Genomic DNA, 17,952 nt, shown 5'->3' on the forward strand with positions numbered 1-17,952 from the left:
GCTTTGTGTGAGCTCTCAATTATACTCTAAAATTTAAATTTTTATTATTTTCTTATTTTTTGATAATTAAACATGTTAGATTAGGATTTATATAAGTGGAATTTAGTTTTATAGAATTTTTAGGATTACAATCTTTGATGGTATAAATTATAGCCTAATTCCTTGAATTAGATTAATTAGGACTAAAATGATAAGAGTTAAAAAATTAGAATAGCAACTTAGTTAGTTTAATAATTTGGAGGTTGTTAGTCATTACTATAAGGCTTAACTAAAAGCCTATGAGTGCATCGATAATCATTCACATGATTTTGGAGTTGGAATTATAATTCTTTAAACGATTTAGGGAAGTTAGCAATGATAATTTTAGATTTTCTTCCAAATTCGACAAATTCAAGTAGCATGGTGGTTCTTCTACTTAATGGGAGACTTTTTAATGGTGGTACCGGATTTACCTCGTGGAGTGAAGAAAACAAGATCAAAAACCTCTCCTTCAAAATACAAGAGAAGCAATGATATTCTCATTTTGAAGAATTTCACAAAAATTGCAAAGATCCTTGTAAGTAAAAACCTCCATGAAAATTGTAATTGAGCATGGATTGAGGCATGTGAGTAGTCGATCTTAGCTTAAAAAGGTGTTTTGAACACAATAATGAAGTTAGATTTACAAAAAAATGCTTTCTTTACCACTTACAAGAGCCATCAGCCTTGATAACAAGGTTGGCTCTTAGATGAATGAAGGCCATAGATCTAGATTAGGGATCTTAAAAATCAAGCGTAAAGATGTAGCCACCCTTCTACAAGCCTCTACTCAATTGTATAAGAGAGGCTTGGTTTTCTAAGCCCTATCTCTCTCCTCTTTTGGGTGAAGGAAAGAGCCATGCCAAAATTTGGCCAAAACCCTAATCTTAATTTTATTTAGATTTTAATTCTCATTGTGAACCTTATGACTGTGTATGTATGAATTTTGCATTGTGAAGGATGGTCATTAAGTTTTAAAATATGTTTCATTGAGGTGGATATCTCCTCGGCCTTTCAAATATCCCAAGGGTCTTAAGGGCCTCGGATTTTCTTCAATTAGTCACTCAATTTCTATTTTTTCAATGTAAGATTCTGAATAATTGTAGCTTTTGTTGTTAGCTTTCCGACAAAATAAGACTCGCTTGATTTAGAGTAAGAAAGAATATTTGGTGAATTTTTGAGTTTGAAGGAGTTGACTGCCTTTGCAGTTTGAATCAATCAAGTTTGGAAAGGCATTTCTCAGTGCTTGATGGTTGGATTTATTTGAAATTTTGGAAGAATCAAGATTTATAAGCTAAGCTATGAAAAGAATAAGTTTTGTTGAATTTGAAGACAATTTGAATTTTTAGTGAATTTCTAAGTAAAGAAGGTTGGTCACCGCGGCAGTTTGGATCACTCAACTTCAAAGGAGGAATTCTCATGATTGGATCATTAGATTGCAACGAAGATTATTGGATCAAAAGCGCCTTCAAGTCAGCCTTGCAACAAGCTAAGAATCATTCAAATTGAAGCCAATTAAAAATTTTGGCAAATTTTGGAGTAGAAGGGGGTTGTTGCCTTCAATCCTTACGTGTTGTCAAGGTACCTTCACTTTCACCTCTCTCACTTTATTTTTACTATCATCTTCACAGTGACTTGTAAGCTCTACATTTCACTTTTTGGCTAATAAATTTTAAGCTTAACTTTTAACCTTTAATATTCTTACTTTAACTTTTAACTTTAATTTCTAACTTTAATTTTTAAACTAAACTTTTAATTTTAATTTTTCACTTAATCCTTAATCTTAACTTTTAACTTAATTTTTTTTACTTAACCTTTTAATTTTAAATTTTAACTTAACCTTTTAATCTTAATTTTTAACTTTAACTTTTTTTTAATTTAACTTTTAACTTAGCTTTTAATTCAAACTTAAGTTTTTATTCTTATGGTCAATTAATAGTAATAACTTACTTAATTATTTTTACTAAGTTTGCATAGTAAATTTTATTTAACATATTAATTTAATGTTCGTAACCATTGCTTGGAAGGCCTAAAACTAATTAAATTTTTAATATAAAGATTTAAATTAATCTAACGATTACACAATTAGGAGCTCTCCAATTCCACCTCTTGGACTTATTGTGTGGCATAGGTTTCATCAAGTGGTGAAATTTGGCCTCACACTTTGTGATGTTTAGGTTCTAAAATGACATTTATTGTAAAACAGGGAGAGGGTTTTGAGGAGAGAATAGGACCTTCACTAGGTGTTGTACAAGGTTTCAAGTACACAGTTCCTATTATAGCTGAACAAACTCGTTTTCTGACATACTATCTTCTTTGATAGCTGTACTTTTCATTTTATGGTTGTGTTGCTTCTTTGGACAATATTCAACAGTATGCTTAGATTTTTCACAATATAAGCACAATTCTTCGTGACGACAATGAGTCTTTTCTTGCTCAGTAAGATGTTTGAAACGTACTCCATCAATTTGCATATCCTCTACTTCTAAATATATGTGTTGAAGAGATTTTGGTGTTACCATTGAATTATAGTAACGTTGAGGTTCACCTGTATGGTTCTTATATCGAAATTCAAAAAGACAATTATTGCACTTCACAACAAAGTCAATTGCTTAATTCAATGTTTGAGGATCAAGTAAGTTGAGTATTATTATTTTTATCTCATATTGTAATCCGTAGAAAAATTAGCTAATAAGTGCAACATCATCCCACTTGATATCAATTGTAAGTTATTGAAACTATGAAGCATACAATGTTATTGATCGATTGCTTTGTCACAAAATATGGATCTTGTTGGTTGCAACACGAATTGCATCATGTTCTCCATACATAGATTGAAGCAGATCCAATCATTTTTATATCTTCACTTCCTACCAATCTTGTTGCTCTTTGTGGTGGTAAATTAAATTGATGCATCAAAAACATTAACTCCCTCAATTGCTCTTGCATTTGTGCTATGGCACTCTTCATTTCAGCAAGTTCTGCCATAATAATACTTAGAAAAGAAAAGATGTCTAATATTACTTAAGACAAATAGAAGAGAGGACTTGAGAACAAAGAAAATACAAAGAACAATATTAGTTTAGAAGAGGGTAATCCGTAACTTCTAATACGCTTATGTCTTATCAAGAGAAAGGGATAATCTACTCTTAATCAAGATTAGACAAAGCTCTGATATTGTAAGTGCACTCTTATTAATCTGTCAAGGACAAGAACTTGATAAAAACAAATAAATAAGTGAGACTTTTCTCAAAGAAAGATGACAAAATAGAAATAACTAAATATGTATATTAAGAAATAAACTGGAATGGCTATTGCCAAAAGACAAGAAAACTAGAGATCCTTGAAACTAGATTAGAAACAAGAAAGGAGTTGACAAGAGTGAAGAAGACTTCACTCTTGCCTCCATATATACTATCTACTTAGGAGCTACTTGGCGACGTTCTATAGGACCTCCAACAACGTGTTGACTATGTACAATACGTAACTTAACTTACAAGGCAAGTTTTCTATGTGGGCGCCACATAGTTAGCTTGTTCCACAAGCTACTAACATGTGTGGCATGTAGTTAACTTGTTGACCAAGTTTCTAACCTACCAATCAAATTTAAACACATGTAAAATCAAAGCAGCATCTAGAAGATATTATGAAACTAATCTACTTTTATCTACTTCTACTTATTCATATCATCTAGATAACAATTACAACAAATATATGTCCGTGACAGAAGGTCCTATAGAATATCACTCGTAGCTCCTAATTAAAGAGTACATATGGAGGCAAGAGTGAAGCATTCTTCATTGTTGCGAACATCTTTCTAATCATTAATCTTGTTCCAAGACTTTCTAGTCTTCTTGTTTTTGGCAACAGCCATTCTAATTCAATATTATATCATCTTTGAGTGATTTTCTAGTTCTTTTTAGTAATATATGAGTATATTAAGGATTTTCTTTTCTTGAGATTCATATCTTTGATATATAAATTACATGGATTATAATTAAATATATTTTTATATAATTTAAAATCAAACAATTGTTCTAATTCCTTGTCTAACTTATTATAAACTACTTGACTTAAATAAAAGATAATGAATATTATCTACAATCTAATATTATTTATATTTTAGCTATATAAATAATAATAGTAATAATAAATAGTTATAAAAAATAAATTATTAATCTAATTTTGAAACATATTTAATTTTATATTTAAAAAATCACTTTCTTTTCTTTTCATAAATCCAATCCAGATACTCTAAAGTAGTGAAATTTTTTTATATGTATATTCTCATTTTGAATCAAAATTAGTTATAAATTTCACTTTATTTTTAATAAAATAAACACACTGATTTTGTGTCATTATATATGCAGAAGAAGAAGAAGTAAAAAACGAGCTCTTACTTTTCTTTGAAAACACCTCCAAATAATCTCTCTCTCTCTCTCTCTCTCTCTCTCTCTATATATATATATATATATATACACATACACATGTACATATGTCAAAATTGTACTGAATGCTGAGAGTGATGAAGACGGTAGTGCTGAATCTTCTCACCGGAGCCATCCATCCATCCATCCATCCTTGGCCCTAATATACCTCTCGCTGTCCAAAACTCACCATTGGGCAAATGATTTTCTTCGATGATGTGGGCGCTAACACCCCAAAACTAAAACTTTCCGGATTACAACGAAGTTTCTCTGCGGGGGGAGACGCGATGAGGCGGCGTGGGAGCTGCGGAACCCGAGCGCGTGCCAGCCAGATAGAGACAGAGACACAGGAACAAGGACCTTGCTAAAGGAAAAAAAGGGGGAAGATTCAGCTGGAAGCCAACTCCGCTCCAACACCTTCATTCCATGCATCTCCACCTCCACTTTTCCCTTAACTTGTTAGCTTTCTTCTCTCTCCCTCTCTCTCGCACAGTGTCCATCGCCTCATCTCTGAAATTGCTCCGTATCCTGCTACTGTTGGGGTTGTGGAGATTTCTGGGTTCCGGAGTTGGGTATTCCGATTTTGAGTTCCAGGTCTGTCGAGGTTTGCCCGAATCTAGAAAATAAGTCGAGGTCCGCTGCTTGCGGAGTGTTTCGGAGTTGGCGTGATGCAATGCAGCGATTTGCAGTTTAGTGGGAGCTGAGGTGATCTGCAGAGGTGGGCTGCTCATTCGTAGTTGCGATCGGGAGGTGGGTGGGCGGGCGGGCTCAGACTGCGGTTGATCTGTGCCTCTGCAATGAGAAGTGAGTTTGTGAGAGGTGACGTGAGTGTGGCTGGTAAATTTTGTCGCTGATGGTGGAATTCAAGTGGCAGCGTTTGCCCAGGCACCGAAATCTCAAGGGCAGAGCAGGGCACACCGCCACTCTCGTCGGGAAGAGGATCTTTGTGCTGGGTGGTCGATTTGGGAATGTATTTTTCAATGACGCGTGGGTGCTCGACACTGAGACGGAGAAATGGGAGCAGCTGCAGGAACGTTGTGCTTTCAGCCCGCGAGCTTATCATACCGCGACTTTCGTCGGCAACGAGGAGATTTGGGTCATCGGCGGGAGTGACAAAGACGTCATGTATGGCGACGTGCATGTGCTCAACACGAATACGCTTGAGTGGACGAGCCCGTCCACAAAAGGACCCGCGGCTGGCAAATTGCTCGGCACTCACGCGGCTGTTGTGCATCCTTTGCAACCGAACACAATCATGGTGTATGGTGGCTATGGCGGCGAGGAGTCTAAGTGGCTCAACGACCTCGTTGTGCTGCACACTGACACGTTGGAATGGAAAGTTTTGAATCCAGGGGGTCCTTCTCCTGCTGCTCGAGGCTACCATACCATGACCTGCGTAGGGGCAAACGTGATTCTTTACGGAGGTAAAGGCGAGCATGGCATCATCGGATCTGCTCACAATCTTAGTGTCTACAATAGTGCTACCAACACTTGGGTAGGTCCTCGAGTTAAAGGAACTCCTCCTGTGCAGCGCTCCAACCACGCCGCTGCTCTGGTCGGGGAGAGTTTAATCGTGTTTCATGGTGGTCGGAATGGAACTGAACGACTGGGGGACATGTGTGCACTTAAGGTAACTTCGGGCCACGGCAGTCAAATCCGGTTGACATGGCACTTTTTTACTCAAGAACCGGTTGTGATGACTCGAGGCCGTAAACGTTCTGAAGATGGAGCAGCGGAAGCGCAGTCGAGGAGACCTGGTGGTCGAGCAGCTCACAGCCTGATTGCTGAAGGCAACGCCACTCTCTACCTTTTCGGTGGGTATGGTGGCTCCGGCGTGACATTTGATGATGCATATGTGCTCCGCAACTTCGCTGAAGCCACCGAGTTCCAGGAGTCCCTGGTGCGGGAACCGTTGAGAAGAAACGATCGGAGATTTTCTTTTCCAATGGAGGAGCCAAGAACGGGACCCATCGAAGGGTGGCGCAGTGCTAAGAAACCCCGGCGACCAGCTGCAGGAACCCTAGATTACAATGTCGATTCGACCGGTAAGGAGGAGCGCAATGCTGACCCTGGTGTCGAAGCTCCACCAGTTCGGACAATCGTGGAGTTGACAGAGACTCCCCCTCTAGAGAAAGATTTGCGGACAGTCAAGGAACAGGTGAACGAGCTTGTGACCAAAGCCAGATCAGATCAGGACTTTCTGAAAGTCAAGGAGCAGGTAAGTCAACTGGTGTCGAAATCCAGGTTAGATGGCGCAGAACTGTTGAATGAGCTGGATTTGCATCGGCGAGAGGTTGCAACCTTGCAACAGACAGTGGCTGCATTGAGCGGTGAAATTCGAGCCAAGAGTGTCGGAGAGACGGACACACGAGAACGGAATGCGGTGCTCGAGCATAACCTTGACGTGCACCGCCAGCAAGTGTCGGTGTTGAATGAGAAACTAGAACGGTTGACTGCGGAGAACGCAAGCCTGAGGTCAGAGTCCAAGGTAGTGGAGACCGAGAAGATTGACAGGGCGAGAGAGAGATCTGAACTGATGCTGAAAATCTCATCTCTGGAGGCGAGGTTGGCAGATCGAGACAGAGAGCATAGCAAGACGCTGCAGCTGCTTGGACATGCCGAGTCAAAGAATGCTGAGCTCGGTCGTTTGCTCGATGAAACGAGGAAGGAGAAGAAAGCTGCGACTCTTGAATGCAGCGAGCTCAAAATGAAAGCGCATAAGATAGAAGTGGAGCTTCGAAACTTAGAACGAACGCGAGAGAATTTCGACAAAGACAAAGGCGGGTTGCAGAATCTACTGGCGGATTCCCAAATCAAGCTGGAAAGGGTTTCAGGAGAGCTGGTGGCAATGAAGGAATCTGCGCGAACTCTTCATGAGACAGTGGAGCGGCTTGCGAAGCAGCTTGAGAGGGAGAACACTAGGGCGGATGCCCTAGAACGGGACCGAGATGAGTTACGACGAGCCAACACTGCCCTTTCCTCAGAGCTTCCCCAGATCAACTCTGCCCGCGAGAGCGCTGAGGCAGCTGCCGAGCTTGTGCGGTCCGAGCTCCGAACAGCTCGTGTCTTGCTTGAAAGAAGCGAAACGGAGAGCCTAAGGCTGCAAGAAGCAGCTGAAAATGCACGGCAAGAAATGGCCTCTCAACATGCGACGATGAAGAAGTACGAGGAAGACGCCAGGACTTTCAGGGACGAATGTGAGCGATGGAGAAAGCTGGTGAGCGAGATGGTGGATTTCGAACAAGCCCAAGCGCGAACTTTGCAAACCCATGTGGAGAGGATTCGGAGCGTTCGCTAGTTTTAAACTCCAACCAGTTCATTCTTTGTAGTTTAGTTGATTCTCGTCCACTAGGAGGATTTTATGATGATCGTCAATGTCGCACACTCTGTATAGTAAACCCATGTGCGGTCATTGAGCGCCTCATCTTTTCTTGTACCAACAACTTTACTACGTTGTTTTATGAAGACCCTGATTGTTGATGGCCCTACTTCAACCACCTTTGTACATAGATTTGATTCAGAACACGTGAATTCGGTGTCATCTGAACTTCCACCGACATGCTGTCGGTACCTGGGATTTTGCATTGTGCATTGAACCTGTTCTCTCACGTTTGAAGACTCCACTGGTTGATAATGAGGTGGCTTGTATGCGATGAACGCTGAGTCCCTGGGCTTTCATGGTGGTGTTCAAATTCTGGCCCATCGATCGAAGTTGGTCGAATACGCATTCAGCCAAACCCAAACCACAGTACCGTGGCTCAGTTGCACGTTTGATGTTATGAGAACAACCTTCTGTGTGCAACCTGATGGCCCTCGCCTGCAGATCATGTATTTCTGGTCGAAAAGCCTTCAATTTCCGCGGTAAGTGCAGCAATGGTGCTTATCGAATTACACCCATTTCAAGTGTCCTCGATTTTTAGCTAAAAATGTGACGATGAAGGATTGCGTTAATGAACTCCATATCTTTGTGGATGATCCTGTTCAAGTCAAAGAATTTGAATCAGGATTTGTTAACAAAAAGAAGTTCAGGATTTGCTAATATAGGATTTCAACCAAATTCAACCAATTTTATTACATGTCATGAGTATACGAAATTTTACTCTGATACGTAGACAGAGAGAATGCTTCTTTTCCCAAAACAAGTGCCACTGGCGTCACCAAAGTCACAAACAGTAGTACTTTTCATTTGGCGCAATTTCCTGTAGTTAGAAGGAAAATGTAGGATTGGGTTTGGAAATGATCATACCAAAAATACCATTCTTTTATATGAAAATCATTAAATTCTCAAGAATAACACTCAAATGTCATTGTGCTGTGCTAGAATTCCGCTTACATTGGATTGATTGTTTGAATTTTTTATATGAAGTTGCATAGAATCATGCTCATGATTGTAAGCAATCTTGCCAAATTGAGATACTAGTTTTATGGTCGTTTCACTAACAAATCATCTTCCTTGGTAGGAGTTAACTATTTTCATTCAAAGACACTCTCTCCAATATCCCTGTAATTTGATTAAATGCCCTGACATCTAAAATTTCTTATGTTTAATTCAAATATGATTTTAAAAAAAATTACGTTTACAGATAACATTCCAAGGACTTTCGCAATGAAAATTGTTATTTTTTTTGTTTATTTTATTAAAGAAATTGTGTGTTTATACAAAAAAGAGATGAAAATTTCGGAAGAGTCAATATATATGAAATCCAACACTAGATTTGAGACACCTATTCTTCATCAAGCATGGGAGAAAGAAATCGACAGAAACACATAAAAGAAATAAAGAATATGCCTGATAGTTATCCTTAAAAATTGCATTAAAATGAATTACAATAGTCTACCTCGTACATTTAGCTTTAGCCAATTTCTTTTTCTTCTTTTTCAATGCTTTTGGAAGTTTGGTTTTTCGTGCCTCACGTTTCTCAGCCTTAACTTTCTTTTTGTGTTCTTTCCTAGCTAAACGTGCAGCCTCTTTCTTTGGGTCTCTGGGAGCAGTACCATCCGCCGCATCTTCATCATCACTATCACCTTCATCATCGGTATTTTCTGTAGCTTCATCATCGTCCTCCTCATCATTCTGGACTTCACCTATTGTCAGGTCGATGGCAACCTCTGCCTGATTCTCAGCCGATCTTGCAATATCCTTAACACCTGCTTCAGCAGCTTCGACACCGCTGTGGGATCGACTGGTATCAAGATGTTGAGCACCATGAGGTTTAGCAGTTTTTTCAGCATCTTTACTGAGTTCACCGTCACCTCCGTCGTCGCTGACAACTTCACTTGCAGACACCTTTTTGACATCTTCAGCACGGGCCACGTTATCTGATGATAACCGAACTCCTGAAAGGTCCTCTTTCAGACCAGTAATGGTTTGGTAGTAGATCCCCTCAGTGTCCTGGCCGCTTTTCATTCGCTCCTGGTCTCTTTCGTAGTCTTCGACTTGGTCCAGAGATTTCGGAATGAACGACTGTACGAATAAGACAAATAGAAATTTTGTTAGCTAGATCTCCGAATACCCTGGAATGAAGACGTTTTGCACGTACTTGAGGCTTACTGAACAGAGCAGAAACAGAAGTAAATCATGAAATTCAGGTCTTAGTTAGTGCGAAGCTGATTAGTAATTGTAACAAAAGACGAACCTGAATAAAGACGGCCTCGGCAACCTGCTCCTCAGCTGTCTGTTCTGATGACCTGTTCTCAATTTTCTCTTGGATCTGCATATAAGCTAGAAGTTCAGCCACGCAACACGAAACAAATACCATACCAAGAAACTTGGAAATCACCGAAGCGAACTAGACTAGGAGTAAAGATTTGAGGAAAACCAAATTAAGAGTGTAGAAGCTGCACCTTCGCAAGATAATCATCAATTTGGTCTTCAGCAAGAGTTGGATCCACACAAAAGTCAAATAGCTCCCTAGTACTCATCACTCCGACACCGTTTTTCTTGAAAAAGTCCTATATAATCCGAAATATATCCTTGTCAGTACTGGATCACTACATAATTTTGAAACACATCGTCTTTCATTGAGTTTCCTAAACCACATAAAGAAAACAGCCGTATATCTCCAAACATCACATCCCAGACAAGTCAATCACGAAAATCATCCAACAAAGAATCTCCATATCATCGGTAAGTATTTCTAAAGCTGTAGCATGAGGTCCATTCCTAGCTAGCATTCCAAATGCGAACAACTCAGTGCATGTCATCGCTTAAGATAGAGAGGAGACATACCGATACGTGTAAGCAGTCTTCCCTTAGAAAATCCAAAGCACGGGGATGGTCCAATTCAACAGATTGTGAGACATCAATGATGTATAGATGACCCTGCAACAGTGCTCAATGATCAGGGCCCCATAGAGCGGAACGTGCATGCATATAATCAAATTAACAACAATTCAACAAGCAGACATGATAAAGTTGACTTAATTATAATAAGTGCACAAGCGCAACACATAGAGCCTCCTCAAATGTAAGGAGTGTTATGCTGGAAATACTATAATAAAATTAAGGCCATCTCCAGTCCGTACCGAGTACATAATAAGAAGCACCGAGTAGTACCTCATGATAAAGTATGTTGTATTCACTCAAGTCTCCATGTACGAGCTTACATACTTGATACATTTTACGCATCGTCAATACCATCTGCACATACACGTGTAATTAGTATATAGGGTAGGTCAAAAACATGTTTAAAGCTCTCAAAAATTCAACAGCTTCATTGAAAAATAAGCAGTGAAAGGCACGAGAGCTGCAAAAAAAACATAAGCTTGTTAGCAGGCATTCAAGTCCAGAAAGAATGGGAGCCAGGACGTTAGCGCTCGAGAACTGGAGAAAATGGATTCCGTACTTCAAAATAACATTCCCTCATTTTAGATTCAGACAGGACAGCGTCCTTCAGACGTGGAGCAGCCCAACCCTCTTTTCCTGTAAGCATTGCACAATCAACTGTCAACTTCCAATCCTTCGCCGCCTTGTGTTGCTTTATAAGTATTAAAACACCAAAAAAAAAAAAAAAAAAATCGTACATTTACTTTTCTCATCAACAAACACAATTGGATTACTAACATCATTCGAATTTGAGAGCCACAAGTCATGAGTACAGAAGTGAAACTAGATACGGACGTTGGAAGGAAAAGCAAGGATACCAATAAAGGTCATAACAAGCACGTGTAACCGAAGAAGAACGGGAGTTGGGCTCAAAATTCCAGCAGTATTTAATCTGCGTAGTTGTTTCATCCGGTCAGAATAAACCAAAGTTAGGCATAGAGATGGATTTATTAAAACTTGAAAAGTAATAAATAAGCAGTTTTAGCTCCAACCAGATTTGTAACTGAAGATTAACATTATAGAATCATAACCTCGATTATCTATATAATGCGCATCACATAAATCATACCGAAGTAAAACATTATATTATAATCCCGAATTGACAGTACAAAGTTGCAACTCTTGAGTAGGCAAAACCAGGGAATACATAAAAGATCGATCAAAGTACCTATTTAAATTACGCATCTCCTTCTCAGCCCAGGTCTTGACCATCTTTCGGGGATTGTGTTTGCTATACCCATGTCGAAATCTAAAATCTCCTTGCACATATCTCTCTCGATCCCTATTCAGGCCCAGTAACAAATGCCGTGAGAAAAAAGGGTGACGCTGCTTTCATCCTTTGTGGCAGACCACCCAAACAGAAGAAAAAAAACATCTACGAAAACAGAATGGCAAAAAAATTCATTACTTTAAATGAAAATCTAGAGAAACCTAAAATCCTAAGCCTTCAACACCAGCATTGGCTAAATGATAAGAACAGCGGGAAATACTGAAAATTGGAAAATAAAGACGGAAAATTTAGCAAAGAAAGCTTACTTAAAAACAAGGATAGAGGTTTTGTAGACTTTCACAGCTAGTTCCTCTCCTGAGGAGGTGGTTGCATGATAAACATTGGCCTGAGAGATAAACACATACAAATATTGGAAGTCCGCATCATTCAAACCCGCATGATTAACCACAAAACTATTCAATTCCTCAACCAAAGGCAAAACGGCGACCACAGAGCTCGACTCAACACATACACAAAGGTATCACTTATACCTCTTTTCCAGTCGAAATGCATCCATTAAGCTCCTTGAACACTCCACGATTCAGCATCTTAAATAAGACCATTCGCGTCCTAGGATCAAGGGCCTGTCAGCATGAAAAGCATGCAAAAGAGAATTCAACAATAGGTTCAATGAAAAGTCCACAGCGTAACACCTTCACGACTAGAATCTACAAATCCTAGAAAAGGAAATCAACTCACCTGTTCCACGGTGGCTCTGTCTTCTTTCCCCTTCACATGTATTTTGCCTTCGGCTTGTCGCCGCATACTGTCCCTAACCGAAGTTGAAACTGAGTTGGCAATTCCCATGCCGGAATGCTCCTTTAACATCGCAATCTCGGTCTCCTCCATCATCTCGATGGACCAGGATGTCGATGGACCAAGATCTGCATTAGGTGTCAAAATCTCAAAAATTTTGTTGAGACCATCAGAGCCATGCTAACAGAAGCGAATTCTGAACATAATATGTCAACGCCAAAGCACAACACAAAGCAGCTCTAAAGCTTTGATCACTGTTTCGTTCCCAACAATCGAGAGGCACTTTTCCATGAGTACTGGCAAGGTATACAAAAGTACACGGAAGGAGCACCAACCATTGCCTTCATCTTCATCACCGCTATCGTCTTCCAGGAAATCATCTCCGTCGACCTAGTCACAATCACTCTCCTCGATCAATAGATACCAACAAAGACAGCACCCCATTAAGTAATCCCCCTAAAAACGCGACACCGTCATGGAAAATGAGCTGAGAGTGCAATGATCCCAATCTAAACGGGAGAACGACACGACAATAAGAATACACAATTTTCCGAGGAATTGAACTTTCAGCCTTAGCACTCACAAGCTCCTCTCAGCACCAGTATTCTCTCACCCTTCCCGCAATCATTCTCTACCAATAACAGCACTTCTCCACGCCAGTATCAAGCGCAAACACGCAATTCTCTGTACCCCTCAATTAGGAACAACTTACCTCTTCGCCGATTTTTTTCTCGAGCTCCGTCACAGGTTCCTCATGCTGAACGTCCCCCATGGTTGCGAGCTACCTGAATCCAAAATGCGCTGAGCGTCAATCGCGATGCTCCAGACAGGGCAGCATCCCAGGCCAGGGTTTAGGGTTTTAGCTATCCAGCAAGTTGTGAGATCCGCGACAACACCACTCGCATCCCATTCTTCCCTCTCTCGCTCCCTTTAGGGCTGAGCTGGATGTATATTGAACGGATGAAGATATCACCATCCATATTTTCCACATTCATTTCCTCTACGAACTGTGTACGTTTCTGATACAATTTGTCCACTGTATTTTATACACTATAGATACGGTGTCCGAATTGTGTTTTGCTGGACCGAGAATCGTTCGTTCGCAAACGTTGTCTCAAATGCAAGCAATTAGGGCTTCTGTAGTTTTGCAGGAGCGTTCAAAGTCCTGCACCTTTCAGCCCTGCTCGTGGACAGCTTTTGATTTTTTTTCCTTGTAGAACTGCGGTGGTTTGTAGGGCGAAAGAGTGACAATCTGACAGGCTGCTGAAGGTGTTTATTGCGGGCGCAAACTCATCGGTAACAGGTTGCAATTACAGAAGGACAAAGAAGAAGAGGAAGCAGGAGGTGGGAGTGGAGGTGGTTAGAGATAGAGACTGTGTAGATTGTGAAGGAGGGGATTTGGTTGAAATATCCATGCGTGTCGAGAGTGTGCGATGAAGATGAAGAGGTTGTGTGTTTATCCGTAGGGCCAGTGATAGTGGCAGTGAAGAGAGCAGGCGTGTAAGTGATTGGGAAAGAACGGAGTGGGAAAGGGCAAGAGCGCGGGAAGAGATGGAGGCATCGACGTCCTCTGCGATGATAGCGCGCCAGACATGGGAGATAGAGAATAATATCGTTGCCACGGATTCGCCCGCAGCTACTTCAGATTCCGATGCCATCTTTGAGTACGACGAAGCGGCTCAGAGCAGCATTCAGCAGCAGAAGCCTTGGACTCGCGATCCCCACTACTTCAAAAATGTCAAGATATCTGCCCTCGCACTGCTCAAGGTTTGCCAGACTCCAATTTTCCCCCCTGTAAACATCTGTTGCTCCCGGTCTAACCCTAATATGTTGCTCCTCACGTGGAATTCGCTAGGTGTTTCTCTGTAGAGATTCGTTTCAGCTCTAATCTGATGTCGCGTTCGTAACTGGGATAAATGCCTTGGCTAGTGTCACACTCGAGTTTCTCAATCCAGAGTTTTGGAATATCTTGCATGTTTTGTTCAAGAAAACCAAGAACTCCGGCTTAAGACTCAATTTTATGAAGCTTATTTTAGTATCAACTTGAAGCAATCCAATTTGGTGATCTATCGTTCCAAGAAATTTATAACTGAGGCTTAGTGCTCCCAGTGGCATTTACACCTTTTTGTTCTACAGGCTGTAGCTGAGGTACTGTGCTTGTTAAAATTGTGGACTAGTTATTCTTGAGTTAGGTTCAACTTAGACCACATCATTATTGAATCGATAAGTTACTATGGCTCGCAATTCATGTCAAATTTGTGAGTGTACGATTACGACTGCAAGCTGCTATACTGCTAGCTCTATGGACAGGCGTCTGTCGGTATTGCTATCTAGCTAAAAAACGAAAGATTTGTAAGATGGAACTTGCTTACGTCATTGTTCTGTCGCTAATATTTATGTAGAAAATGTGATCTCAACGCCTACTTATTGTCTCTTCCTCTTGCGCAGATGGTGGTTCATGCACGATCTGGTGGCACGATTGAAGTCATGGGCTTGATGCAGGGAAAGACGGACGGGGATACCATTATAATCATGGATGCGTTTGCTTTGCCAGTAGAGGGCACAGAGACTCGGGTGAATGCTCAAGCGGATGCGTATGAGTACATGGTCCAGTACTCTCAAACGAATAAGCAGGTAGGTTTTGTCTGTCGTACACATCACCTTTCTACCTTGTTGCAATTCGATCAACTTTACTCACTTAGCTTGAATGTTGTTGGAGGACAATGGATGTAACCCATTCTGCTCCAATCGTGATGAGACTATATTAACATTGGATATTCACGCAGGTGGGGAGACTAGAAAATGTGGTAGGCTGGTATCACTCGCATCCTGGCTACGGTTGTTGGCTTTCGGGTATTGATGTGTCCACTCAGATGCTGAATCAGACTTACCAGGAACCCTTCTTAGCCGTGGTTATTGACCCAACGCGCACTGTGTCCGCTGGAAAAGTTGAGATTGGAGCATTCCGCACCTATCCTCAGGGTTACAAGCCGCCAGATGAGCCCCCATCTGAGTATCAAACAATTCCTTTAAATAAAATTGAGGACTTTGGTGTCCATTATAAACAGGTCATAGTCCACATTATCACGTCATTCTCCATAGGCTGACAAGGCATTTGCCAAATTTTAATACCTTTCCAGCACTAGTATGTTTTTCCATCTTATGTGCCTGGCAGTAGTTTGACGCTCTCGACTTCATATTGAAATTTCTTGAACTTCCACTTGTAATGCTCTGTGATTGTAATTTCAATTTGCTATTGGAGAAGAAGCTTATTTGTGCTTACTGTATGCGATTGCAGTATTATTCTCTTGATATAACCTATTTCAAGTCATCATTGGATTCGCACCTGCTGGATCTCCTCTGGAACAAATACTGGGTCAACACTCTTTCATCATCACCTTTGCTTGGCAATCGGGACTATGTCGCAGGGCAAGTGGCTGATCTTGGTAAGCCACTGTTGAAGTATCTGTTTTGCCAGGGTCCTCAATGTCGGAAAAGTTTTTGATTGTCGATTTTCTGGTTGTGGATTACGAAGGTTAGTTGTTTTCTGTGTTATTAATTTTGTCATCAAATTCAGACGATGCATTGCTTATTGAGCAGGTTGGTGCTAAAACTGGTTTGATATGTGGATGGTGATGGTTCGTATTTGACTAAAAGGTTGTCAATGAAGAGTACTAATTTCAACACCTTGAATTGGATCTTAAATCTAACAATGCGGTGTTTCTCAGCGGAGAAGCTGGAGCAAGCAGAGAGCCAGCTAGCTCATTCTGGGCGCATGGGAGGATTCTTCATGCCAGTACAAAAGAAGAAGGAGGTATGGGTTTTTATTTAAGCTCAATTACTCAATGTATTGATCAGATTGTTGATATTCTTTGAGCACCTGTAGGAGAGCTGGTCATTTCTGCCAGTACTTCTGATTTATTTGGGCCGAGATCTGAGGTCTTGCTGTCTGGTTATTCTAGTTTACATTGAGGAATTCTTGGTAATTCATTGTTCCCGTACTTCATGTTTATTTGTTATTTAAAATAATTGTTTGACTCGCTCTTGCAGGAAGAGTCCCAGCTTGCAAAAATCTCTCGCGACAGTTCCAAGATAACCGTGGAGCAGCTGCATGGGCTAATGTCACAGGTCATTAAGGATACTTTGTTCAACTCAGTGATGTCAAGTAGCAACGCGCCTGTGGCAATGTCAGCTGAAACATCTATTGTAGCCACAGATTCCTCTGGACCAGAACCTATGGTGGAGGCATAGTTCTGTGAACGAGTGTGTATTAGGGTTGTTATTCCATCTCAGGACAGGCTTCGTCTGAACTTTAGCCATGGCAATGAAGAATTGCCACATAAATGATGTCTCCGCACCATTGATGTTGACTTTGGCATTACGAAGAAAGAGGCATTATGATGTATCTGTCTTGAACGTGGAACGCTAACCATTACTTTACAGTCGAACTCTACTAGTCCTTGGCAGGAAATTGGAGACCTGATGTTGCTGGTATCATGACGTGTACACTTTGATTTCAGAATCTCTTCATTTCGATTTAAGTTGCTGTAGATATTTTCGACAATGGTCAAGTTCGATGACTTAACTAAAACCGTACATTTTTTATTTTTATTTTTATTTTTATTTTTGTCTCTTCGGTGCTTTCCAAAGCATAACCACTTTAACACTTGACTACATAACCCCTGTTGATCATGCTTCTGTCTAGGCAACCTCCTATTTTTTTAGCTAGGAAAACAAACCTATTGGCTCTAAGCTGGAGCCCTCGTTCCTTGTCGATTCAAAGCCATCTTGCTTGTTTTTCATATGAATTGGTATATCAGTTTCGATGGAATTGCATGGCCTTAGAAGCAACAGTAACAGACTGAAATTGTACACAAGTGGATTTGGAATCTTACAATATTACATTGGAAATGTCAAAATACATTTCAAGCATATGTAAGTTGTCCTATGGTTCATTTGTAGATGTGATGCATAATTTATTTATTTGTAAATTCTTTTGCTCTTAAGCAATTTACGTCATGTAGAAACTAAGGGTCTGAATGATTTTAGGTGCAAAACATCACCAAAGACAATGTTACAGAATAGATTTATCAATGCATTCAACAGTAGAACATTTTCAATTTACTCTCCTATTTTAATTCATTTGTGTGAGGGGT

General features: G+C 40.5%; 2 protein-coding genes across 2 annotated transcripts; one reads left to right on the plus strand and one right to left on the minus strand.

Moving 5' to 3' along the window:
* Window positions 1-9,218: 9,218 nt before the first annotated feature.
* Window positions 9,219-13,693, minus strand: LOC112274192 (uncharacterized). Its single transcript, XM_024503438.3, has 13 exons — window positions 13,509-13,693; window positions 13,132-13,186; window positions 12,740-12,924; window positions 12,532-12,624; window positions 12,307-12,386; window positions 11,939-12,052; window positions 11,589-11,662; window positions 11,291-11,367; window positions 11,002-11,085; window positions 10,675-10,767; window positions 10,290-10,397; window positions 10,082-10,156; window positions 9,219-9,909 (listed from the first exon to the last, which is right to left on the minus strand). Exons 1-13 carry the CDS (start codon window positions 13,566-13,568, stop codon window positions 9,280-9,282), a joined length of 1,728 nt encoding a protein of 575 aa, XP_024359206.1. The 5' UTR covers window positions 13,569-13,693; the 3' UTR covers window positions 9,219-9,279.
* A 184-nt stretch (window positions 13,694-13,877) lies between these two features.
* LOC112273840 (COP9 signalosome complex subunit 5) lies at window positions 13,878-17,244 on the plus strand. Its single transcript, XM_024502834.3, has 6 exons — window positions 13,878-14,563; window positions 15,245-15,430; window positions 15,583-15,864; window positions 16,095-16,242; window positions 16,525-16,610; window positions 16,847-17,244. Exons 1-6 carry the CDS (start codon window positions 14,348-14,350, stop codon window positions 17,045-17,047), a joined length of 1,119 nt encoding a protein of 372 aa, XP_024358602.1. The 5' UTR covers window positions 13,878-14,347; the 3' UTR covers window positions 17,048-17,244.
* Window positions 17,245-17,952: the final 708 nt, after the last annotated feature.

Source organism: Physcomitrium patens, chromosome 21 (genome assembly GCF_059467195.1).
Source record: "Physcomitrium patens ecotype Gransden chromosome 21, ASM5946719v1, whole genome shotgun sequence".
Classification (NCBI taxonomy): domain Eukaryota; kingdom Viridiplantae; phylum Streptophyta; class Bryopsida; order Funariales; family Funariaceae; genus Physcomitrium; species Physcomitrium patens.